Source organism: Vipera ursinii (assembly GCF_947247035.1).
Source record: "Vipera ursinii genome assembly, chromosome: 2".
NCBI classification, from domain to species: Eukaryota; Metazoa; Chordata; class Lepidosauria; order Squamata; family Viperidae; genus Vipera; species Vipera ursinii.
In genome coordinates, this window is record NC_139513.1 from 133,700,711 (window position 1) to 133,727,367 (window position 26,657).

The window sequence follows — 26,657 nt, forward strand, 5'->3', positions numbered from 1 at the left end:
CTCTCTCTCTCTAACATACACATAGGCTAGATTTCAGAAAATCCAATTTCAACAAATTTAAAGAAATTCTGGGTGGGATCGAAGATAGAAACCTTCATCTCAAAAATAAAACGCTATTCCAATGAGAAAAACAATTCTGGGCTGCTTAGGAACCCACTGTGGATTCCCGGGAAATTTGAATGAATTAAAAGAGACTGTACTGTGTAAGAACTGGAAGATGGAGGTATTCACCAAGAAAGTAAACTAGCAAATAGTGAGATCCCAGCCTTAATCCTTTTTAATGCATAACAGTATCAGAACAGAGCTGGAAGGTATACGGCCAGGTTCCATTTTGCACCAGAAAGGAAACAATTTGGTGGACAAAGATGATGTACCTAGCAACTTGAAATTGTAAATTAAAAGAACAGATTAAAGAAATATATTTGGGCTAAATTTAAAAATACAGTGTTTATTTTTTATTTTATTTATTTTAATTCCATTTATATCCCGCCCTTCTCCAAAGACTCAGGGCGGCTTACAAGCTTAGCAGTTTACATCCCCCATGTGTGTATTTCTCTGAATGAAGGCATTGAGACAGCAAAGACAGGCTCCCTTTTACACCTGTAGGTTTAAGAAGTTTAAGATATAATCTCTTGAAAAGGAAGAAGATATCCATACATACCGGTGCTCTTCAGTCAAATAGGTTTTGGTCAACAACTCTACTGTACACAATCTTTTCAGTACTGCTTCTTGTATGCCAATTGCAGATATCCTTTTTATCCTCCAAACCGTTTCATGCAGCCTTACCAAACCGGGTAATGTGTATGAGTCTCTTAGTTCTGTGATAAGGTACCAGCTTACTTACAAAAAGGCCTACGTTCAGTTTCTAGCCTCTGCAGTTGAAAGGACCTTTGGTGAGGCAAGAGAAGGTCTTAAAAGCCATAATCAGTCATGATAACTAAGTGTGTGATAGATAGATTGGTGATCTGACTAAGGATGAAGTAGCTACTGTAAATAGGGCAGCTAATTGTCACCATCTGATAAAGCCTGTTAAGAAAATATCAAAGCTCGGTCTATCTATCTATCTATCTATCTATCTATCTATCTATCTATCTATCTATCTATCTATCTAGTTTTAAACTCTTCATCTGTGCAGTTTTAATATTTGAATTATTGTTCTACTTGTTTTTATAACTTGTAAGCAGTCCAGAGTCACCTTATAGAATAGAAGGGTAGCATAAAAATTTAATAAATAAATAAAATAAATATGCTTCAAGAGATTCTACAGTATCTGCATTGGACACAATGCAGCAAAATTTACATTCCTAAGCAACCCTTGGTCTTTGAACAATATTCAAAGTCATTCCCATTTTAAAGTTATGAGTAAAAATATGCTGACCAGGATCAGAAAACAGCAGTTCTGATCTTTGCTGTATACCAGGGGTGTCAAACTCAATTTCATCGAGGGCCGCATCATCATTGCGGTGGCCCTCAGGGGGCCGGGTGGGCGTGGCCTAGTGGGTGGGTGTGGCTGGAGTGCGTATGGCCTACTGGGTGGGCGTGGCCAGCTCTACATCGTTTGCATCAAGGGTGCCTATTGGGGCCTGGGCAGGAGTGGGACAGATCTGAGAGTCTCTGGCAGAAGGAGGGTCTCTGGGCCCGGGCCAAGGCAGTGGGGGCCGTTCCCTCACTGTTTCCAGGATGGCTTCACGGGCCACATGAAACCACTTTGCGGGCCGGATCCGGCCCCCGGGCCTTGTGTTTGACATGTCTGCTGTATACGTATATACCTTGCACATACGTTAATTCAAGGAATTTGGCTACTGTTATTTAAAGGATGCTTCCCATCTAAAGTTCCCTGAACTTCTACCTGCCCCTTACTTGCTGTTGCCTCCTCCACACCTATAGTGTGGTTCAAAATGATGTGTCTGAACTAAACACCAGCAACTGTGTTCTTATGAAGCTTGGTTTCCTGGAATTCCATCTGTCTTGGCTAGATGCCCCTGGTGGACACCCTTTGGAAAATATTCTATAACATTCAGGCTAAATGTTAATCATTAATCATATTCATTTGATTTTTGCAGCTGTGCATATAATGCATTTTCTCTTTTTTAACAAAATATCCCCAGCCATTTACCTAGTAAAGAGAAATATTAAGAAGAAAGGAGCGCTAGAAGATTATGAAAAGGTAGGAAGATATTTTTTCTTATGCAATGTTCTGTCTAAGCATCTTACCCAAATCAGATTATTGAGATATGATAAGCATATCTCACCTGTTTCCTTCTTTTATTTATATGCTACTTTTTCCTCAAAGGAACCCAGAGTACTTTGTAAGAGAAGGAAGTAAAAAAATCTTAAGGCCGTATAATAAGAATAACAAGGTATGAAAATTAAGATGAAAATTAAAAACAGTTTGTTTTCAAAAAAGCAAAAGCAAAATAGGTTAACTTAAAGGCAGTTTTGTTCAAAGTTGTTGTCATCTCATCTATGAATGGGGTAACAGCAACCTTCTTCTTTGAAAGAATATAGTATGAACTATCTACCATGCTATAGCACACCACACCATAATACACCGTACAGTACCACACCATATAGAACTAGGAATTGGCTGCTTGTAAGCACCACAGCCAAGAAACAAGCTGAGTAATAGTTGTTCAAAACTTTTGGCAACTTTCAAGATTGATGTCTATGGAGATTCTCAGTCATCCAGGTCATGGTTGTCCCAAAGGTGCGTTTTCAGGAAGCAACTGGACTTTCTTGTTTTTCTTTGAAGACATTTTGCTTCTCATCCAAGAAGCTTCTTCAGCTCTGACTAGATGGTGGAGAATGGAAGGATTTATATTCCTTGCAGACAGCTGGTCATTTGCATTCTTTTAGAGAGTCGTTGAGGCCATTTGGAGGTTTTCTGTGTCCTCAGGGTCACCTGAGTACTGCAAATGTGCATGGAGCCTTCGTGGCTGCAGGATGTTTTCTGCCACGTTCCTGTAGTCCGCAATGTTTTCTGGAAATCCGTTCATACTCCCTCACCATTTGAAGGGTGTCCATCCCAAACTGCATAGCTTGATGTCTATGGAGATTCTCAGTCATCCAGGTCATGGTTGTCCCAAAGGTGCGTTTTCAGGAGGCAACTGGACTTTCTTGTTTTTCTTTGAAGACATTTCGCTTCTCATCCAAGAAGCTTCTTCAGCTCTGACTAGATCAGGGGTCTTCAAACTTGGCCCTTTTATGACTTGTGGACTTCAACTCCCAGAATTCCTCAGCCAGCGTGCCTGGCTGAGGAATTCTGGGAGTTGAAGTCCACAAATCATAAAAGGGCCAAGTTTGAAGACCCCTGGACTAGATAGTGGAGAATGGAAGGATTTATATTCCTTGCAGACAGCAGGTCATTCGCATTCTTTTAGAGAGTCATTGAGGCCATTTGGAGGTTTTCTGTGTCCTCAGGGTCACCAGAAATGTCTTCAAAGAGAAACAAAAAAGTCCAGTTGCTGCCTTAAAAAGCACCTTTGGGGCAACCATGTCCTGGATGACTGAGAAGAATGCCAATGACCAGCTGTCTGCAAGGAATATAAATCCTTCCATTCCCCACCATCTACTCAGAGCTGAAGAAGCTTCTTGGGCGGGAAGCAAAATGTCTTCAAAGAAAAAACAAGAAAGTCCAGTTGCTTTCCATGTCAGTCCTTTGAGGTAAGCCAGGTTAGGAAATAGACACCCCAAGGATTACAGGAATGCTATGTTATTATTGTAAAGGTAAAGGTAAAGGTTCCCCCGCACGTACGTGCTAGTCGTTTCCAACTCTAGGGGCCGGTGCTCATCTCCGTTTCAAAGCCGAAGTGTGTAGGATATAATAATAGAATCTTGGAAGCCTGTCAGAATTTCTACACCCCCTCATATACTAAACAGTACAGACGTACGACCACTATGGAGCCCAACATTTCTATTGCTAAGTGAGACAGTTGATAAGTGAATTTTGCCCCATTTTATGACTTTCCTTGCCACAATTGTTAAGTGAATTACTGCAGTTGTTTAGTTAGTAACACAATTGTTAAGCTTCCCCATTGACTTTGCTTGTCAGAAGATTACCAAAGGTGCCCACACGACCCTGGGACACTGCCCAACTGTCACAAATATGAGTCAAGTTATCAAGGGTCTGAATTTTGATCATGGGAATTCTGCAACAGTCGTAAGTGTGAAAAATGGTCCTAAGTCACTTTTTTCAATGCCGTTGTAACTTTGAACGGTCACTAAACGAACTGTTGTAAGTCAAGGACTACCTTTATACAGTTTTTTTTTCTTTTGGAATTGTAAGCCACCCAGAGTCATTGACTGAGGTAAGCAACTATAGAAATTGAATAAACAAGCAAATCAATAAATAACGCTAGACACAAACTGTCACAGACATCTCCCACACAAATTAGTTTCCAGGTGAGACAGAATTTTAATCCAGAGTGCAAAGACAGCATTCCTCCCAACCCTCTGACATATACTGATGCTGGTCAGGCCTGTAACCACTGGCTTGTGCATGCCAGATCTCAACCATAGACGGGTGCTGTCTTATTCTAGTTTGAACTGGCATTGATTAATCTCAACAGTGTGCACAATGTGGCTACCGAGCTGGCTCTTTTCCTAGGCTCACATAGAGACTGTATGATTGCAAGAAAGAGGGCCCTTGAGTTAGGGAGGTTCTGATAGGATACAATAAGATGTTTTTGAGCAGGCGTAGTGTCCTGGCAGTGCCTTAACTCAAACATATTTTCCTGGCTTCACTGCTTCTTAAGGAGATGGAAGGTACACGTCCATTCCAGCTCCAAAACGCTGTTTAGGCTTCAGTCTGAAGTACATACTTCTCTTCTTACCATCATTATGCATTCTTTACAGGGGGTCCTCGACTTGCAAACTTTCATTTAGTGACCGTCTGAAGATACAACGGTGCTGAAAAAGTGACTTGGGATCATTTTTCACGGTTACAACTGCTGCAGCATCCCCCACGGTCATGTGATCAAAATTTGGACGCTTGGCAACTGGCATGTATTTATGTCAGTTGCAGTGTCCTGGGGGTGGGGGTGGTCATGCGATCCCTTTTGCGACCTTTTGATAAGCAAAGTCTGTGGGGAAGCCAGATTCACATAACAACTGCAGGGATTCACTTAACAACAGTGGCAAAAAAGGTTGTAAAATGGGACAAAATTCATTTAACAACTATCTTGCTTAGCAATGGAAATTTGGGGGCCCAGTCGTGCTTGTAAATTGAGGACTACCCATACTATATGTTATATGTTTTAATGTTATTGTATTGTTCATGCTCCAGTGCATTTTTAATTCCACCTTCCACCTGGGATCTCTTTTCAACAAGTGATCTTATACCTATGTAGAATAAAATACACAACCTTTTCCTTTGCATTATTTTGAAACATCATCAAAATATTTATCCCTTTTAAGTGCTGACTACTTTGCTATTGCCATTGCGATTAATGTTAAGAAGTTTTGTTGAAAAAGGTTATCCACCTTGCTTGTTTTATGCTTGGTGCATAAAGTCAGTGTTGTCACTCTTTATGACGTCCTTTGTTGTGAGTGCATAACAATGTTGCCTTTGCCTTTGCCTTCCTCTCTCACTGTTTCTTTTCCAGGAACATTACAGCACGTTGAACAAACGCCTCAATCATAAATGGGACTTCATTATTATGCAAGCCAAGGAACAGTACAGGTGGGAGACATTTCTTAACTAAGGTGGGGATGGGGATGGGCAGGCAGTCCTTGATTTACAACCATTCATTTGGTGACTGAAGTTACAACAGCACTGGGAAAAAGTGACATGATCAATTTTTCACACTTAACGACCGTTGTGATAGCCTCATGGTCACATGATCAAAATTTGGATGCTTGGCAACTGGCGTGTATTTATGACTGTTGTAGTATCCCAGGGTCATGTGATCACCTTTTGTGACCTTCTGACAGGCAAAATCAACAGGGAAGTCATTACTAACTTAACAACTGCAGCGATTCACTCAACAACGGTGGCAAGAAAGGTCATAAAATGGGCCAAAACTCACTTAACAACTGTCTTGCTTAGCAGTGGAAATTTTGGGCTCAATTGTGGTTATAAATCGAGGATTACCTGCATTTTGTTTGAGCAAAAGAATAAGTAATAAACAGCTGCAGGTGTTCAATAGCAATTTTATTTTACCTTCTCCCTCCTTTTAAGAAGGGTCATTCAAAAATTGACCTGCCTCTGCCTTTGCTTTGAGCCTCATCATTAATAGTGGACTTGCAGTTTTGCCCATAAATAAAATATATTGACAATGGTCTGTCCATGTCCAAATTCATGGCATGCATAGTCTGTTTGAGAGGCATAAATGTTACCTTTTTCCTCTGGTAATGGGATGCTTACACAGATATCTGTCTTAGGATAATTTTTTTTAGTGACTGTCTGTGGCCAATTTCATAATATGATAGTAAAGTTTGGGGTTGCTTTATCTCATCTTAATTTAGAACTCACAGCCTTAGACCCTTGGCCGTAAAATGGAGATAACACAATTCCTTTATTGTAATTTCTTTCTTTCTTTTTCTTTTTTTTAAGAAAGCATTTTACTTACCATCTTCTTAGCTTATTCAAGGATGGACTATTTCTACTATTTAGAAAGAAATATACAAAGAATGACCCCTGAATCCAAAAAAGGGAATATTTATACAATGAAGTGGCAGATTTTTCTCCATTGTGTGTATTAAAGATCTGCAAGAAAATTCCATACCCTGTTTGTTATTTCCTGTTAGAGTGCATAAATAATCCCAAGAAAAAAAAATATAGTCTCCTGTTTTGATTTATTTTTTAAAAAAGGCTTCTTGCATTTGCAGCGCAGGAAAGGAACGAACGAAAAAAGACCGGTATACTTTGGATTACCAAGAGAAAGCCTACTGGCTGGTGCAACGGACTCCTGTAAGCAAGACTAGACTTACCTTTTGAATAAATATGTTTGTGCTGTAACACAAGATGATTACAATGTACTGTAATAACTGGAGGCAACATTACAGGCATGCTGTCTTGCCCCTAAGCATATTCCCTCCCAGATTTAAATCAATGGGACACTTCATTCTTTTGTGTTAAAATGACTTTGAAAATGAGAATTACTTTCCCTCATGAGTCATTGATTGTCAAGGCAGGTTGAATCCAAAGATAAAATGATGATCTACACAGCAACACAACACATAGATGGTCTTGTTTCAAAAAGGATCGCTAGCTTTCTTTATTCCTGAAACAGATATATATGTGATATTTAGAGTCTTTAAGTCTTCCATTAATGTTCTTCACCATATATTTTAAGTCGTGTCCTTAGTCTTTTGGCATGGAAATTATTTCCTTTGCTCCCTACATGGGAACTACGATTGGAAAATTACAAGGCCTGAGTAGTGAATCAAACCTAATAGACAGCCTCCACTTGGAATGGGTTTCTAAGTGATCGGTCTGTATTCCTACATTGGCTTGCCATCTTAAATTCTGTTGGATTAGTAATTATCCAACAGAATTTTAGATGGCCAGCCAATGTATGATACAGGTGGTCCTCAACTTACAAGAGTTCATTTAGTGACCATTTGAAGTTACAATGGCACTGAAAAAGTGACTTATGACCATTTTTCACACTTATGACCATTGCACCATTCCCATGATCATGTAATTTACATTTGGATGCTTGACAACTGACTCACATTTGTGATAGTTGTAGTGTCCTGGGTTCATGCTTCCGACAAGTAAGGTCAATGGAGAAGCCAGATTCACTTAACAGCTATGTCACTACCCTAACAGCTGCAGTGATTCACTTAATAAATATGGCAAGAAAAGTTGTAAAATGGGGCAAAACTCACTTAACAAATTTCTCACTTGGCAACAGAAATTTAGCTTTCTGTGGTCATACGTTGAGGACTACCTGTACTGTATTTTATATCTTAAGCCATAGGCAGCCCAAAATCCTATGTAAGGTAGTCCTTGACTTACAATCATTTTTAGTGGCCGTTCACTGAATAGCACTGAAAAAAATAACCTATGACTGTTTTTCACACTTACGACCTAGCGGTATACCCATGGCCATGTGATCAAAGTTCAGACTAACCAACTAGCATGTATGCATGATGGTTGCAGAGTCCCTGGGTCATGTGATCACTTTTTGGTACTTTCTGACAAGCAAAAAAATCAATGGGGAAGATAGATTCACTTAGCAACCATTTACTAATTTAATAGCTGCGGTGATTCATTTAACAACTGTGGCAAGTGAGGTCGTAAAATGGGGCAAAACTCACTTTACAACTGTCTTGCTTAGCAATGGAAACTTTGTGCTCAATTGTGGTCTTAAGTGGAGGACTATCTCTAGTTGGTGGTTCTAGGCGTACATTCACACATAAACAAGAAATAATAAATGCTAAACATTTGTGTGGGGAATTGTGGCATGACATCAGTGAGTTATTAAATTCCCTCCCTTTTTGTGAGCATACAGTTTGGGGTCTGTTGCAGGAGTAAAAAAGGGAGAAGAAAGAGACAAGGAAGCAGGGGACAAGTGGGCCCAGGAAGCAGCCATGGGTTATCCCTGCATCTTCTGGCAGTTGCGCATTGTGCAAAAGTTTGTATTGTTTATATTTGATTCCATGAACGAAGCTACTGTAGTTTGATTCCTATTTCTACAGGGTTGCGACTGTAATCTCAACTCGAAACCAATTGAAGTTATCGCCCAAAGCCCAAAAATTAAATGCAGGTTTGTGGAATCCCTGCCTCCTGATTATCTAATTTCCCTTCATTCATCTTCCATGCCTTCAGCTGCTCCGCAGGGTGTTTTTGGCAACTTTTCCGTGTTGGAAAAAGACATCAAGCTGGGCACCCAACAACAGCACTGCTTCTGGTCTTTGGGAGGCGCCTCTGGCAGATGCTGGGGGTTGTTTCCTGAGCAGTTACTACACTGATCACAGCAGGTTGTAAGACTCCGACGCTTGCCAAGGAGCTACATTCCCTAATCCCAAATCATAATCAAAGAGCCACTTTTAATTGTGCACACAGTGCAAATGGCCACTGAGAGCCCAGCAGTTAACAGACAGAAAAGTAGAAGCCTCCAGCAAATGTCAGGCTATAATTGGAGCTTGACTTGGGGGAGGGGGTGGGGAAGTACCATCTGTAGATAAGGTCTGCACACTGCAACAGCCCCTTTGGTCCCAGTTCATCTTTCCTGCTGAAACACCTTTGATCACGTCAGGCTCACTTTTGGATCTTTCTCTTTCTTGAACTGTTTTCCTCGCCCCCCCTCCCCTCCCCTCCCCTCCCCTCCCCTTTTAAGATAGCACTGGTTGAGGTTTAATTATTGATGGCCCAACTTCAGCAGACGTCAGATAGCAGATCCAAACTCAGCTGTGCTCAAAGCAGATGTGATAGCAGTACCAATCTGTTTATTATGTCAAAGCCTTCCTTTCTCCAATGGGCAATGCTTGCTTTCCTTTTTTATGAGTCAACTTCCCTTGCCCAGATTTTGCTAGAAAAATGCTCCAGTTTATGGAGTTACCTAATGCAGCAATGGATACATTTCACAGCATTGATACATAGAAAAGAGAAATGTGCTACTGGATCTTTTATGGCCCATCTATTACTGTGGCTTTATTTATTTATTTTACAAGTACTCCTCAATTTACGACCGCAATTGAGCTCAAAATTTCTGTTGCTAAGCAAGACAGTTGTTAAGTGAATTTTGGCCCAGGACACTGCAACTGCGTTTTGCCCCGTTTTATGACCTTTCTTGCCACAGTTATTAAATGAATCACTATAGTTATTAAGTTACTAACACGTTAAGTGTTAAGTGTTAAGTGAATCTGGCTTCCCCAATGACTTTGCTTGTCAAAAGGGTGCAAAAAGTGTTCACATGACCCTGGGACACTGCAACCGTCATAAATACATGTCAGTTGGCAAGCGTCTCAATTATGATCACGTGACCATGGGGATGCCGCAAAGATGAGATGGGGGGAAAATGGTCCTAAGTCACTTTTTCAATGCTGTTGTAATTTTGAACTAAATGAAGGGTTGTAAGTGAAGGACTGCCTGTACACCTATTAATATTTTAAAAAAATAATATGGCATAAATACACCTTTGTTACATTTTGTTTTGTCTCTATATTATAGCCTGGATTGCAAGATACACTTGAGTACGGGTTGGACCGAGTGATAGATCCTTGTGAAAATAAGGTAAACCAGGTAAGCCTTAATGACATTCTAATTATAGTCTTATAGTCTTGTAAACTTACACAAATGGGTTCAGTAACATATAGCTATAGAACATTTATATATGTATATGGAATAAGTGCGTTGCCTTTTTATTTTTTAAAAGATCCTTAAGAATGGCAGGAATTAGTCTTCATCAGGAAGACTAGTTGATCCCTTTTTTATGGTATTATAGTTCCAACATATCAAATGAAATTTTTTTAGATTTCATTTATACCTTTATTCAAAGTATCTGACTTTCCACCAAAACTCAGCAAGCTCTCCTATGACTATCAAAAATTGAAATGTAAATAGATGGGAGATCTCATTATAGACCATCATTTAATTTGGAATAATAAGTAAGCAAAGGTAACAAAACATGCGTGCAAATTGATCATGATGTAAACAAAGGTTTTAGCATATATATTTTTTCTCTGCAAAAGGGTTTTGAGTTTTTTTTCTATCTTCCTTTCTTGCTTCTTTCCTTCCTTCTCTTTCCACTATGGGATGCATTCATAAGGCATAATAGATTTTAAAGAAACAGAAATTCTATTAGTTTGATCTGGACTGCATCCAGAGCTCTGTGAGAATTAAGCCCTTCTAAGCTTGTACCTAATTTCAGCTCTATCTGATTTGTATAATACTGCTAAGCAGGCTAGGCCAGTCCCATCATGGAGCTTTCCAAAGACAATTGAAGACATAAGAGAGATAGAAAATCTTGGCGGCTGAAGAGATATTAATAGGTCACCAGAACTCTCGTGGAAGGTGAAGCTTGGATGATGCTTGGTTTGCATCCAACCAAACCCCCCCCCCCTCAAGACAATTCTTGCATTATTTTCATGAGATGCTTTGCAGGGCTAACAGACCTCTCTTGTGAATCAAGCTCTTGACTACACTGCAGTTCTCAGAGGCAGGGAATCACAGTGGCAAGTGGGCTTTGTTGGCATGGAGGACATACTGTACAAGTGCAAGAGTTTAGAACTTAGCTTTTCCCTGTAAGACAGGGGTGTCAAACTCAATTTCATTGAGGGCCGCATCAGCATTACGGTTGCCTTCAGGGGGCTGGGTGGGTGTGGCCTGGGTGGGCGTGGCCTACTGGGTGGGTGTGGCTAGAGTGCGTAAGGCCTACTGGGTGGGCATGGCCAGCTTTATATCGTTCACATCAAGGGTGCCTATGGGGGCCTGGGCAGGAGTGGGACAGATCTGAGGGTCTCTGGCAGAAGGAGGGTCTCTGGGCCAGGGCCAAGGCAGTGGGGGCCGTTCCCTCACTGTTTCCAGGATGGCTTCGCGGGCCGCATGAAACCCCTTCGCGGGCCGGATCTGGCCCCCGGGCCTTGTGTTTGACATGTCTGCTGTAAGAGAAGGTGGTTGATAGACCTTCCTTGTCAGCCCAAGGATCTTGAAAGGAAAAAGGTCACCAAGGCAAGCCACACTGAATCTTAACCCTGGATTCATTAGGACATACATGTGGCATCATTTTCACCACACTCTCCCTTCAACTTCTCCCCCCTCCCCACTGCTTTTGGTCCTTTCACCATCTCTGCTCCCCTTCGTAGGGAAGAACTCTTTTTTATTCCAGTCATCACTGCACAGTGACTCAAAAAGCTGCAAACGTCTTGTAAACTTTTGGATTCAGTTTTGGTCATTGGGAGTTTTGCTATGCTCAACTGTCAGTTCTAAGTATGCAGGGAATAACAGAAAGTTCAACAACCTGAAATCAGTGATTGCATTTAGACGAATTCTAAATGAAGAATAAACTAATACGGTAATGCGATGATGAAAAAACTGGTAGAAAACAGAGGGGTGATTGCAGTTTAAAATAGGAAATATAACTTTGATTCAGTAAGTACCGAATGTATGAAAAGTATGTGCTTTTTGCTTTTTCTTGAAAAAAAATTAGATAGATAAAAGATAAACATGAAAATATAGAAATTATGTAGGAAATAGTTAATTAACCTTTCCCTTCTATCTTTTGTTTTTTCTCTCTCTCTCTAGTTTGTTTTTCTCTGATGTATATGATCTTCGTTCTCTTGGTTGCTTGTCCTATAAAAGACTAATGTGCTGTCGTTTCAAGATGAATCTCATCCTATTCCTCCTTATCCACTGCTATATATTTAAGCCTGGGAAATGAAAATCAACTGGAATGAGGGTTGGATCTACTTTAATTCAGCTGCTTTATAAACATTTGTTTACAACTGTAAGCTTTTTTTAATTAGTCCCCTTATTGTCTTTGCTGATGGGCTGGAACTCACTTGGGATTTCATTGTAATTGCAGACTGTCCAGTGGGATAAGAAACTGCCCTAACAAATTAAATAGGTTACATAAGCAAGCCAGATGTAGTGTCCATCCTGCCACACCGTTTTATTGTCTTGAGTATGAGTGAACAGTTTCCTATTCTTTTGGAGACAGATTTTCCCAGCAGCCATTATACAGTGACACAGCCTCAAGATAATTGACAGGAACCATCAGGCAGGCTTTCCTGAAAGACTTGCCAGTTTTGACTTGTGCATCTTTAGACTTCCTTTTGTTTATATCCTTATTGATATGTGGCTCTTGAACAGTTGACTCATACCAAAGAAATCCTTTTCCAAGCATGAATCAGTAGTCTTAAAAAGATTTATTGAAGTGAAAGAGATAGATCGATTACAGAAATTTCAACAACTTAATTATTTCCCTCTAAACCGATTCATTTTCCTAAGACATGAGGGCAGAGACTTTTGTCTTTTTCTTCTAGCGGCTTTTCTGTATACAAGCAAAAAAGGTGGATCTTTTTATTGATAAAGGATAAACTTGCTGGTGTTTGTTTACAAAGCTGTTCCTGAAATCGTTAACTGTCTGAGAAGTGACTCTTAAAATTGGCAAGAAAAAAATAACTTCCAATGAAACCTTCGTGGTTAATTGTGATATTGTTTTCTTATTTTTTAAACTGACTTGCCTCAGATTTATCATACTATTCTATAATGCATTATCTACAATAATAAAATAGTACCTAATAGTATCTACAAAAATAAAATAGATATCAAATAAGCAAATGTATCCCAAATTCACCTGTATTTTCTTAAAGCTTGTTTCTTGTATAACAGAATTTTTCTGAAGTGCTATTTGTACTTTCACATTTGATAGAGGCAATACTAATCTATAGGGTTCAATTGCAAAGATTAGTACCTCTGTTTGCTATTTTCTCATTTCTAAGAAAAAATGGGATGTAAATGTCTTAAATATTTTCAGTATAGTAGCACGAAGCAACATTTGATTCTAACAATTTATTTATTTATTTATTTATTTATTTATTTATTTATTTATTTATTTATTTATTTATTTATTGAATTTTTATACCGCCCTTCTCCTGAAGGACTCAGGGCGGTGAACAGGGCATATAAATAGAAATACAAAAGTTAAAAAAAGGATTAAATAATTGCCCAATTAAAACAATCAAAATATAAAACCCATTAAAACCCTAACATTCCCCCATCAGGCCAGGCCAGCTTGTTCAATTAGATGGGTCTTTAACCCGCGCCGGAAGGAGCGAAGATCCGGTGCCATCCGGAGCTCAACCGGCAGTTGTTTCCATAAAGCCGGGGCGCCCACAGAGAAGGCCAATACATGAGTATAACAAGATTTCAGGAGGGCTTGTGCTTAGATGCCATTCAGAGTTTAAAACCAACCACTGGTGGCCCAGATTTCAATTGGGTCTGCAACATTGGGTAACTGGAATTAAATTTTCCTTCAGTGGCACTTTTCTGATAAAAAGTGCTCGGACCTTTAGAGCTGGGATTTCTGAGCAAAATACAATATATACATATAATTCTATTGATAGTATATGAATACTATAGTATCCAGCAATACCAAGATCATATTGAGTTAAGTAAACCTCACTATGACTAAGTTATTCATGGTACTAAGTGACCTTTTATAGATTGGACTTATTTATTGTCTCTGAGAATTCAAGGTGACATACACCCGCATTTTATGCCCATTATTTTAATTTTTTATTTTTTATTATTTTAATTCCATTTATATCCCGCCCTTCTCCGAAGACTCAGGGCGGCTTACAAGCTTAGCAGTAGCCTTCATTCTATGTATATGCCTGCTTATTAGGGCTTTCACACACCCCCAAGCGGCATTATTACAAAGTCAGCTTATTGCCCCCAACAATCTGGGTCCTCATTTTACCTACCTCAGAAGGATGGAAGGCTGAGTCAACCTTTAGCACTCTGCAAGGTAGGCAAGGCAGAGAGAGAATGACTGGCCCAGAATCATCTTGTGGTATTAGCCTGTGAAAAATTACCTCTCCTTAAAAGAAGAGATGCATTTGAATCCCATGAAAAAAAGAAAAGAAAAGAAAAGAAAGGGAAATTTTGGTGTAAAACTGGCAAAAAAGTGAGGAAGTTTACTTGGGGCCTTCCCCCCCAATTGCCCTTCTATCTGAAATGCATCCTCTTGTAAAACGATTTTGAAACAATAAAGGAAAGGAAATTAGTATCCAGACCTTATGCTGTACATTTGCGTGCCTCTAATAACTTTTATGTGTGTTTGCCAAATGTGATCTAATGAGTGTTTGAATGAGACTCATAGAACCATAAGGAGCTCTACAAAACTTAGGGTTTTTCCTGAAAGTCTGTGCCTTCCCTTTCCATCATCTTATTTCAAACAAAGTCATGCATGATACTTCAAAGGAAACTGCAAGTACAAACAGCCTCCAGATAATTTCTAGCCTTCAGTCCCTGGCTTGGCTGGTGGATGTCATATAACATCATCGGAGCTATTTAAATCATAGCATAACCACAGTGGATATTTTTTAATTTCCAATGTTTATATGTTGCAATATATTGTTTCCTGTTGCTTTTCACTAAAGTCAATCAATCTAATTTGTGCGTCCTAAATGAGTCTACTTTAGCTCCATTACAATAGATCTGTAATTAAATGCATACAGGTATATATACCTGTGTTTCCCTAAAAATAAGACCAGGTCTTTTTTTTGCCTCCAGAAGAGGCATCAGGTCTTATTTTCAGGGGATGTCTTTTATACTCACCTCCTGCACCGACAGCCCCGCCCAGCCGGCCCACTTATTTTGCGACAGAAGGAGCCCCTTCATTCTGCAGCTCCATTCCAGCCTGCATTTCGCAGTCAGGCCTTTCCGTAAGGCCTCTGCAGCTGAGTGCTGAGCTATGGATTCAATCCATAGTTCAGTTCTCAGCTGCAGAGGTCTTCCAGAACCGAGCTATGGACTGAATCCATAGCTCGGTTCTCGGCTGCAGTGGCCTTTTGGAAAGGCCTGTGACTGAGAAATGCTTTGTGTATGAGTGTGTGTATGTACACACATACAAGCTGAGAAGAAACAGGCATTACTAGCTATTAAATAAGACTTAGTAAAATCATTCAGTCCAGGGAATTTCTTCACATTTTGTTAGATGAAGTGGATTGTTGCCAATCTAAATGTTTTAGTTGTCAAACAGACTGTGATACTCTTTTCAATGCAGTGTTTCTTTGTTTTACAGAAAAAAACTATTAATGTATATAGGACAGAGGTAATTCATTGTAATTTGTTGTAATGAATATTGTTAATTATAATCTGCATGAGTATTTAGTTTATAGCACATGTAAAAATCTTATTTAGCGAACCAGAGATTGTCAAGAATCACCTTTTGAGCATGTTAAAATCTTGGGAGTCTTTTTGCTTTTTTAAAAAATCTGTATCCCCCAAATTCCATTTTTAGACAGACTGAATACAGGTATTCCTCGTATTATGAATGTAATGGAACCTGTCCATCGTAGTCATAACTCATCACGGATGTAAAGTGGGTCAATTTTGTGATCTTTTTACGGTGATTGTTAAGCAAATAACAATAACAGTTGTTAAATGAACCAATGGTTCATTCTGGGCACTGGTTTGCTGAAAAACTGGAAGTAAATGTTGGTTTTCAGCAAAGCTGTCATAAAAGCAGTCACATGACCATGGGATACTGTATCAAACAGCTATAAATGCAGCCCGGTTGCTTAGTGCCTGAAGTTTGGTCACATGACCACAGGAGGATAAAGGTCAGAACTTTGAATCTAGGTCGCTAAGTGACACCCAGGTAGATCTGTCGGAAATCCAAACAGTTGCAAAATGACCAGTCATAAATCGAGGACTATCTGTACTGCTGTCCTGGGATCTTCCTCCAGTTAGGGCTTCCTCCCTTGCAACTATTCAGAATGGCTTAAGAGATGATATGGCCTAAGGTAGAATATTCCAATTCCATCTCTGGCCATCATTTAATAATTGGTTACTAGCTTCTGTGGGCATCCATAGAAAACTGTGATGACATCAGAGTGATGACAAACTGTTCAGCTTTTTCAGACAGTCCAGGTCAGGAAAGAGATTCCACAAATCTGACTGGAACTCTGCCTCTTCGGGATAAACTGTGTTAACAGAATCTTGAAAGCCTGACTGAATTCATTCTTATGCTTCCTGGGCTTAAAGCATATTTTTGCAAACATCACCTCTGCCTCGTTTCTCCAAGGTCATCGCCTTAACTCCCTACACACACACACACACACACATGGTGACACCATGTTACAAAACGTACTGTTAACTCTTTGTGTAGCAATGCCTGCACAAGTATGTAAGATACACTACAGTATTTGCATCATGATAGGATGGTGCTCTTTTCATACTCTGCACACATATTCTACAGATGCCCACATTTGGTTCTTATTAATCACTTTAGAGGTAGCCCTTGACTTACAAGAACAGCTGAGTCCAAAATTCCCATTGCTAAGCAAGGCTGTGGTTAAGTGAGTTTTGCCCCATTTTGTGACCTTTATTGCCACCGTTGTTAAGTGAATCACTACAAGTAAGTTAGTAATAGTTGTTAAGTGGCTTCCCCATCAGGTCACAAAAGGGGATCACACGACCACCGCGACACTGCAAATGTCATAAACACTAGCCATTTACCAAGTGTCCAAATTTTGATCATGTGATCATAAGTTGTAAGTGTGAAAAACACTCATAAGTCACTTTTTTCAGAGCTATTGTAATTTCAAATGGTCACTAAACAAATGGTTGTAAGCTGAGGACTGCCTGTATTCTGCCTGACAGTAAAACTAATCCTTTGACTTTTTTCTTTTGACCCCCAATTTTCAAATGATTACATTGAGTGCATTTATGCTATATCATTTACACAAAGTCATTTGATCTATGTAATATACCAAAATGGCTGAGGGCTGAATGTTTACCTAAGCCCCATCCTTCCTTCTCACTCACATCAGTGCACTATTATTTGTCATTGCAATCATTTCAAAACTGAAGTGTCTTTTGAATTGGTCCCTCCACATGTGAGGCTTAAGTTAATCTTTTTGTTGTGCCTCCAAGTAGACTATACCCTTGTCTAATCCTTGCATTGCTTTTAGGGCCATTCTTGTTTCTCTGTCTTTTAAATTGTAGTCTTTGTAGGAATAATATGGGCCAGGGATAGCAGGTGATGGAAACGAGCTTGTAATAAAATATCTCTTTAGTTTATTTCTCTTCTTTCCTAGACAATAAAATTCATCAAGACTTAAACTACAATTCAGGAATCTGCCTGCTGGGTATCCATTTCTTGCAAGAGTGGGTCACACAATGTTATGGAACAATAATTTCTTAGTGAATAAAGCTTGAAGTCAATTATCTGCTGTTCTGCTAACATATACAATATATCTGCCTTTACAGATCATGTACCTCCAACAGGCCCTCATGAAGACTGCAACAAAGTCATCTGTCTCTCTGGGAGGGTAAGCACTGACATTTTGTATGTCTTTTAACCAGTGATGGGATTCAAATATGTGAACAACCGGGTTTTTGTGTGGATGCCGCTTCTGAAAGTCCATTTTGGGCCTGGGCAACAAAAAATTAGCTACCGGTTCTGTCGAAGTGGTGCAAACTGGCTGAATCCCACCACTGCTTTTAACCAATACTTTTGATGAAGAGATTTAGCCAGAAATTGTCTTTTTAAAGCTAGAAAAGGTTTGCTATGATACTTAAGCTTCATTCAGAGGAGGGTTTTTTTTTAAGAATCCCCAAAGGAACAGATGTATGTATTCATTGATGAAAAGTGACTGTTTAAGAAAGCCACACTAGTATTAGTGGACATAACTGAGTGAGAACTGCATAAGTTTCCATCTTTCATTTTCAGATAGTCTTTTCCTCCTTTTCTCCCTTTCTCTATGTCCGTTAGTTACAAACACATTTTATATTCTTACCTCACATGCACACATACCCTGTCTCATCATCCATCCATCTCATCCTTTTTATACAACTTTTATACAACTTCTCATGATTTAGGATGGATTGTATACTAAAATCAATATTAGAAACCAATACGTAAAAATAAAAGATGCAGGTCTACTGTTTTCCCCAGAGCCTACAATATGAAGGATTGTGTTGTTTTGTGAAAGTTAACCTGAGGATGGGTGGGCTGTCCTTACTTCAGGAGGCAAGGTGATCTATAGCATGGGGGCCTCAACCCACCCCTTTGACCTCACTCAGTTGGGGACTTGAAGTAGACACTCTCAGAAAGAAGCGCGCAGGTAAGACTTTAAAATTGGGACAGAATTCAATCTGGAGGTTTATAGTTAACTAATGTAGCAACTTCAACATAGCTGTCAATTGCTAAACCTCTCTCCATGACTCTCAGAGAGCTAATGGTCCACCTTCATGGTGCTAACAGCCAGATAACTGCAAGGAATATTTAATTTAATTTAATTTAATTTAATAATATTTATATACCGCCCTTCTCCCTGAGGACTCAGGGCGGTTCACAGGGCAGAATAAAATACTAAATACAAACATTAAAAAGAGATTAAATGATTGCCCAAGTTAAAACAATTGGAATAAAATTCTAAAAACCCCAAGATAAAATTAAGACACCAAAAATAAAACAACCCCACCAATCCCCATCAGGCTAGGCCGGCTTGTACAAACAGAAACGTCTTGAGATCGCGACGAAAGGAGCGAAGATCGGGCGCCATCCGGAGCTCTACCGGTAGCTGATTCCACAGCTCCGGAGCGCCCACAGAGAAGGATCTCCCCCTGGGGGCCACCAATCGACATTCTCTGATCGGTGGCACCCTGAGGAGGCCCTCTCTGTGGGAACGCACAGGGCGCAGGGAGCTTGATGCCGGCAGCAGATGTTCCCTAAGGTACTCCGGCCCCATGCCATGGAGGGCTTTGAACACCGTTACCAGTAAATCCTTCCATTCCCCAGCATTCAGCCGGAACTGAGGATGCTTCTTGGATGAGAAGTGAAACATCTTCAAGGAAAAACAAGAAAGTCCAGTTGCCTTTTGAAAAACCATCTTTGGGACTCTCTCCTTTGTCAACAGTCAGGACCAGCCACAGTTTCTGAATCAGTACTGAGGGTAACCCCATCTAAAACGTGTGGCAGTAATGTGAGATGATGAGGGCGCAAGTCATGTTTTGGACATCTTGATCCAAACAAGCTTCTAAGTGGTGCATCTTTGACACAAATGTATACATTCCTCCAGGGCTTTTTTTTCTCATAGAACGCTCAGAATGGAGTTCCGGCACCTTTTTTGGATGGAACCTTGTAGGGTAGGCAAGGCGGGTTGTATGACGTGTGAGATCCAGCACCTTTCTCTTTTACAAAAAAAGCACTGCATTCCTCCTTCTCTTCACAAGTTTCCTTCCCACGTTTCCCAGCATCCACAAATGTATAGTTGTAACCTTGTGCGATGCTCCTTGGGATTTTTAATAAGCAGGACAGTCATGCTGTCTGCAATTAGACTTCTGAACAGGAACTTCAGTTCCATACTTTCAGTTGCCAGTTTGTGGGGAGTGCATCATAAAGCTACTTAAAAAGATTGAGATGTAGTTGAAGTTTTCTAGTTTTTCCAGGGCAGCGTCGCTTCATGGACATTCAGAGTCCCTTTTTCTGAGAGGGAGGAAATCTTAACTAAACCTATCGCTGAAAAATAAACCATGCACACTACTGAAATTTTCATTATTTGCTTGTTCTTCTGACTCATAACGCATCATTTCCAATCCACCTACCTGTTGAAAGAAATAGTTATCGAATAATGTTATACGATAATAATCCATTTTAGAGCAATTAGGATATTTTCCAAATGTGCCTGTGAACTTTCTGTTTTAAAAGGACCAAGTTTAAATGTTGCTCTGTTCAAAAGGGTTGTGTTTGCTTGTTATATCTGTATATGAATTCTTAGTGATCAATTTCTCATTTCTGCTATGATCTAAGATTCTGAGTCATACATTTGTTTAAAGCCACAATTATTATTCTTTTAACACATCAAATGTTGGGCATTTTAAAAAAATCTATAAATGTATTTTCCTGATTAATTGTGCTAGGAGCAATACCTGAAAATACTTGTACTGTTTATTTTTTTTCTGTAACTTCAGCATATTTCATTCTGTTTCTGAATTGTGGTACGCTGAGAGGGACATTATTATTATTATTATTATTAATTATTATTATTATTTAAATTTGTATACCTCCCTATTACCTACGGCAACACCTGCGACCGGCGTCAACTTCCCTCCGTCCAGTGCGCTCCCACAGAGAGGGCCTCCTCAGGGTGCCGCCGATCAAAGAATGCCGATTGGTGACCCCCAGGGGGAGAGCGTTCTCTGTGGGCGCGCCAGACCTTTGGAACAGCTTACCGGTTGAGCTCCGGACGGCCCCCGACCTTCGCTCCTTCCGGCACGATCTTAAAACATTCTTTTACGAACAAGCTGGCCTGGTCTGACGGGATGGGGTTGGGTTTTTAAAATTAGTTTTTAACTTAATATGTATTGATTTTATGGGCATGATGTTTAATGGTTTTTTAATGGTTTTTAAATTTTTGTATCTGATTTTTATTGTGTATTGCCCTGTTCACCGCCCTGAGTCCTTCGGGAGAAGGGCGGTATAGAAATCAAATTATTAAATTAAAAAATTAAATTAAATTATTCCCCTAGGACTCAGGGCGGTTTACAGGGAAAAATTAAAAATACATAACATACAAAGTTAAAATCAATTAAAACTAAGATTAAATTAAGTCCCTGAATTTAAACTAAAACCCCATTAATAAATAATTAAAACCCCTCAGTCTGGGCCAGACAGCTCAAAAAACCAGATTTTCAAGTCCCTGCGAAATGAGCGAAGGTCGGGGGCAGTCCTAAGCTCCGTGGGAAGGAGCTGTTCTGAATTTATTGCATATTATTTCCTAAACTAATTGTTATTTCTTCTTTATGATGTAACCTTGCAGCCCCAGGAGTTATGGGCATAAGCAGTTTATATGCACTACTGTGGATATAATCATTTTCATCTGAAACATCTATAAGCAGGAAATTACCATAGAGTTGCAAAAAAACCAAAGCTAGAGTTTGTTGCTTCTATAAGCAAGTATTGCTGGAAGGTACTTTGGAGGATTTATAGAAAATCCCAGCTGCATTCCTGAACTACAGCATATCAACGTCAGAATTCTAGCCAGGTTTTTGACTGTCTTAAAAATGTAAGGTGGACTTCAATATCTGCCAGCCCAAGCATTTGCCAATAGAAACCCAATATCAACGGTTCAATCCTCAATGAACTTGTTTAGAAAAAAATATTTGATGTAATCAGTTCTTAGTCTTCAAACAGCGCGTAAGGGATCCCATGTTCGAATTACTTCCTGTGCCAAAACAAAAATCCTCCAGATAGAGAATTGCTGTATCTGGGATAAAATTAAGATAGATTTTTTTTCTTCATATCATGCAAACTTTCTATGGCTGGTATTTTGATGTTTGGGCATGCATTCAAACATCTTCTCCATTGTAGCATTCTGAAGTGGGACAGTCTTGTAGTGTCTTGAAATGTCTCCCATCCAAATAGCAATCAGGCCCAAATGTGTCTAAATTCTGAGTCCAGATAAGGTTGGCTAAGTGCTGTTACCTGCAGAGACTCAAGTGCAGTATAATTAGACCTTGGAAGCTAGTTTCTCAGAGATCCCCCATATCTCTTAAAACCCAAGAGCACAAGAACGATATCACTGGCACATCAATAATAACGCTAGCCAGGAAACTGCAAGTGTTACTGATTGCATCATATCAACAGTGAAATGTTCTCCTGGCTGGGATGTCATTGGAAATGTGAATAACGTTAATTCATCTATTTATTCTGGACTAATAACTGCATGTAGATGTTTCCCTGTTTTTTGTCTCAGAATAGTGAAGTACTGTGAACAGTTCAGCTCCAATGACCCTATAATCTCAGGATGCCTGCCCAGCAACCCTTGGGTTTCTGATGATGTGGATTTTTGGGAACTCAATGCAAAACTGTACGTATTGCATTTATTTCAGCTCCTAACATACATCGACTCTTACTTGCTTTTCCGTTTTTTTCCTTTTCTTTTAGTTTTAGAACATAGAATAATAGGGTTGGAAGAGATTTTGGAGGTCTTCTAGTTCAACCCCCAGCCCATAGCAGGAGATCCTATAACAATCCAGACTTTCTTTGGGCTTGATGGGATGGATACACGCAATCATAGAAAGAATAACAGAACAGAATAATAGAGTTGGAAGGAACTCTGGATGTCCTCCAGTCCGATTTTAGTATCTGTTGTGATTCAGGGTCAGCCTGTGGGTTCGGCAGTTGGGTCGGACGACTCAGAGGAGGAGCAGGGGGGTGTTGAAGAGCTTGCTGATGATGGCCTTGAGGCTCCACAGAGCCCTCAGCCGGGCCCCTCCCACCTGGTCACGACGGAGACCCAGCTGTGTGAGCCTGACAGCGTGGATGAAGATGACCCACAGCTGGCCCTGTTCAAGGACGCCCGACGCAGGAGGCAGTCAATCAGGAGTAAACAGAGGAAGGCAATGGGGCACCTTGGAAGGAGGCAGAGAGAGGCCACGCCCTGAACTGTATTTAAGGGGAATGTGTGGGAGGGCTGGTTTGCTGAAGGCAACCGCTTGGATAGTTCCTGTTTCATAGCTCCTGTTTCATGGTTGGTGTCTTGTCTTGCTCTGTTTTATGTTAATAAATTTGGCAGGCTTTATTCCAGCCTCTTGCCGTTTGTAAAGGGGTTGTCCCTGCTTTTGCTGCAGGGCCGGTAGCAGGCTGGTACAGAACAGTATCAGAGCAACTTTCGGTTTATAAATTTCTATGTGTGCCTTTGGCCTATAACCACATGAACCATGGAAATTGTTTTCGGACAATGCCGGCTCCCTCGGCCAAGAAACAGAGATGAGCACCGTGCCCTAGAGTTGGACACAACTGGACAGGGCCACCTTTACCTTTTACCTCTTCTTGCTTACTAAGGTGGAGGCAGGAGAAGTTACATTATTTTATCTAGAGACATTCCTGCTTTAGTGTTCAGGCAAAGCAAGAAGGCGCTGTTGTGCTTCTTTCCTTCATATAATGTTTTCCTGTTTTTCTGCCTGCTTTAGCAAGCAGAAGGTAAGAAAAAAAATGGGCAAAATAGAATAGTTGGTGCTATAGAAGTAGCCAGTTATCACTTTTTGAAACCTAGTGAAATCTTTCTTTCTATTTTTCTGTTTTGTCAACTGTGGCTGCACCTTTGGAAAGGAGAGGAGACATTTCTTAGTTGAATAAGCATTCTGACAAATGTAAACTCTAAATTTACATTATAATTTAGAATGGGTGATTTTAATGCTTATCTGTGGGAAGATCTTGTCAATCCACATTGCAGATGCCGCCACAAAATTTAATCCATCTGTCTGCAGTGTGCATTCTCCAAAATGTAATTTGGATCCATGCTTTATCTATAGTAGAAAAATAAAAAAATGACAAAGTGAAGAAATTGCCTAAATTAAAGGGAAATATGTTTCTATAATGATCCTAATAAATATTACAATTCATGATCACTGGCTATTTTAGATAGCAATACCTAGCCAACTTTGGCTAGCTTGAAAAAGTTAAGCAAGGATGGGTCTCGATACTGCTTGGGTACTATCACAGAATATAGATTAGACTGGGAAGCTGGGAAATTGTTGTCAGGAAATGGTAAACCATTTTTGTTTTTTTGCTAAGAAAACAACATTTCTGGTAAGAAAATAATATTTCTGTGTCCCTGTAGGTAACTATGAGTCAAGCTTGACCTGAGGGACACTCTGACTTGTCCTGGTCATTACATTAGAAGTCAGAGGAAAAACCAGTCAAAAGCAGCCAAGATACTCAAGTGTGAATACACATTTGCTAAGGAAGGACAGGCAGAGTTCTCGGTTCTGTCAAAACTCAAAACAAAATAGAAAATCTCAAAAGAATTGATTTCAGGGACAAACAGCACTGTTTGTTTATAAATAAACACATGGGCAGGTTCATGAAATCAATGTTAATTTAAAGGAGACTTTCTCTCTTTGGGCAGGGTAGAAATCCCCACCAAGACACGAGTGGAGAAATGGGCCTTAAACTTTAGTGAGCTGATGAAAGACCCCAAAGGACGTCAGAGTTTCCAGCTGTTCCTGAAGAAGGAATTTAGTGGTAGGTATGAAGATGAGCCTGCTTTTCCAAATGTCAAGGTATTCTATACAATCTGAAGTCACTGATGTCACCCACAGCAAACTGAGAGGAATTTTACATACAGAAAGTGATTTAATCCCTTAATTATTTGTAAGGTGATGTGGGATTACATTGCAGCTATTAATAACAAGAATAAAGCGTGACTTATTATAGATTTTGTCTGTGAGAGGGGAAGACATTTTATACTCGAGGCATAACAGAATCTTTGTGGTTTAGTAGAAGGGCTCAACAACATTAATTTTTTTGGCCCTTTACAAATCCCCCTGGTTTGGGACATTCATGAATAAAATAGGGTGTAATCTGATGGCCATATACCAGGGAAAATAATTCTCATGTTTATAGCATTTCTGTAATGGGAAATTGTTTTGATTTGGAGAATGGAGTCAGAAAAATTACTTCTGCTAATGTTCTAGAAGTCTGGTTATGGTCTTAGTATGGTTACTCTAGACTTACATTATTCTGTTTTTAATATTGTCTTACAAGAGTTGATATCATAAAACGTTGCCTAGAGTTGCTCTTGGTAATGAGATAGGGCAGGGGTCCCCAATCCCCGGTCCGTGGACCAGTACTGGGCCGCAGCATGCCAGCAACCAGGCCGCACAAACAAGCAAAGCCCCATCCATGAGATGCAGGCAGCACACAAAACCACGCACAGAACCGGTCCCTGGTGCCCAAAAGGTTGGGGACCTCTGATAGGGGGTGTATAAATTTAATTTTAAAAATGCTGTTTTTTGTTCCTGTTTAATTCAGGGGAGAATCTGGGATTTTGGGAAGCTTGTGAAGATTTGAAGTATGGAGATCAATCCAAAGCGAAAGAAAAAGCAGAAGAAATTTACAAGTGAGCATATTCTAGTTTGAATCTTTCTAGTAACTTTCCTTGTTCTGTTTAGTTCCATTTCTGTATTTTGTGGTTAAATAGTGAAAGGAATGACAGTGAGACTACAGTCTAAGAATATAATCATATTATACTATAATGGAAATAAAGAACTGTGTCCAACAATAGAATCTAATAGTATCAGGCTATTATTCAGAATTCTTCTATCTTGTTTATTTATTTGATTGTTATCCCACATTATTTTTGGTCAGCTAGCCATAAAATCTGACATTTTTTCATTGACGAAGTCTACAGCCTAACCAAAATGTCAGCTGGAGATGGTGAAAATATTTTAAGGTTCCAGTGATAGTTGTTATGTTCTGTGATATTAATTCTGTATATTATTGGTTATTAACATAATATTTGAGATATGTGAAACTGATACAATATCAGTTCATATTCAAAAAAGAATAAAAGCATTTTATTTATGGGAAAAAAATCCCATCTCCCTGATTTTATTAAATATTTTTCCTCCCCTTATAATTTTCAATTCTAGAACATTCTTGGCTCCAGGAGCAAGACGTTGGATTAATATTGATAGCACGACTATGGGCATTACAGTCAGAGGCCTCAAAAACCCTCAACGTTATGTCTTAGATGCTGCACAGACTCATATTTACATGCTCATGAAAAAGGTTGGTCATTTGAGTTTCCATTCCAGCTACCTAGATATTTTTGAAGGAAACAAAAAAGATATTAACAAATATGCTATATACCAGCAACCCCCAACCTTTTGGGCACCAGAGACTGGGTCTGTGGAGAGAGGTTTTTCTACGGACTGGAAGGAGCATGGTTTTGTATGCTGTCTGCATCCCACTGATGGGGCTTCACTTGTTCATGATGCCCAGTTTCTGGCATGCTACAGCCCAGTGCCGGTCCACAGACTGGGGATAGGGGTCCCTGCTGTATACACACACCTAGATATAGACAAATATCTCTTGCGTGTTGCTCCAAAGAGAACACATTGGAACAACTCTGTGTGAGGAAAGATAATTTGGGGTTGATTCCACATGATTTTCATTATATAAAGTGAATGACTTTCATACAAAGATAAGTTTTTCAAGAGGAAAATTCAGTTTTTTAGGAACTGA

General features: G+C 39.7%; 1 protein-coding gene across 1 annotated transcript in view; it reads left to right on the forward strand.

Moving 5' to 3' along the window:
* Positions 1–26,657, forward strand: part of RGS9 (regulator of G protein signaling 9) — a 69,904-nt gene that overhangs the window by 33,868 nt on the left and 9,379 nt on the right. Inside the window, exons 6-15 of the mRNA XM_083353193.1 lie at positions 2,109–2,167; positions 5,604–5,680; positions 6,829–6,910; positions 10,121–10,183; positions 15,699–15,728; positions 17,891–17,952; positions 22,381–22,494; positions 24,538–24,653; positions 25,443–25,530; positions 26,063–26,201. Of these exons, the coding sequence (XP_083209319.1) occupies positions 2,109–2,167; positions 5,604–5,680; positions 6,829–6,910; positions 10,121–10,183; positions 15,699–15,728; positions 17,891–17,952; positions 22,381–22,494; positions 24,538–24,653; positions 25,443–25,530; positions 26,063–26,201 (830 nt within the window). The remainder of the gene's footprint in view (positions 1–2,108; positions 2,168–5,603; positions 5,681–6,828; positions 6,911–10,120; positions 10,184–15,698; positions 15,729–17,890; positions 17,953–22,380; positions 22,495–24,537; positions 24,654–25,442; positions 25,531–26,062; positions 26,202–26,657) is intronic.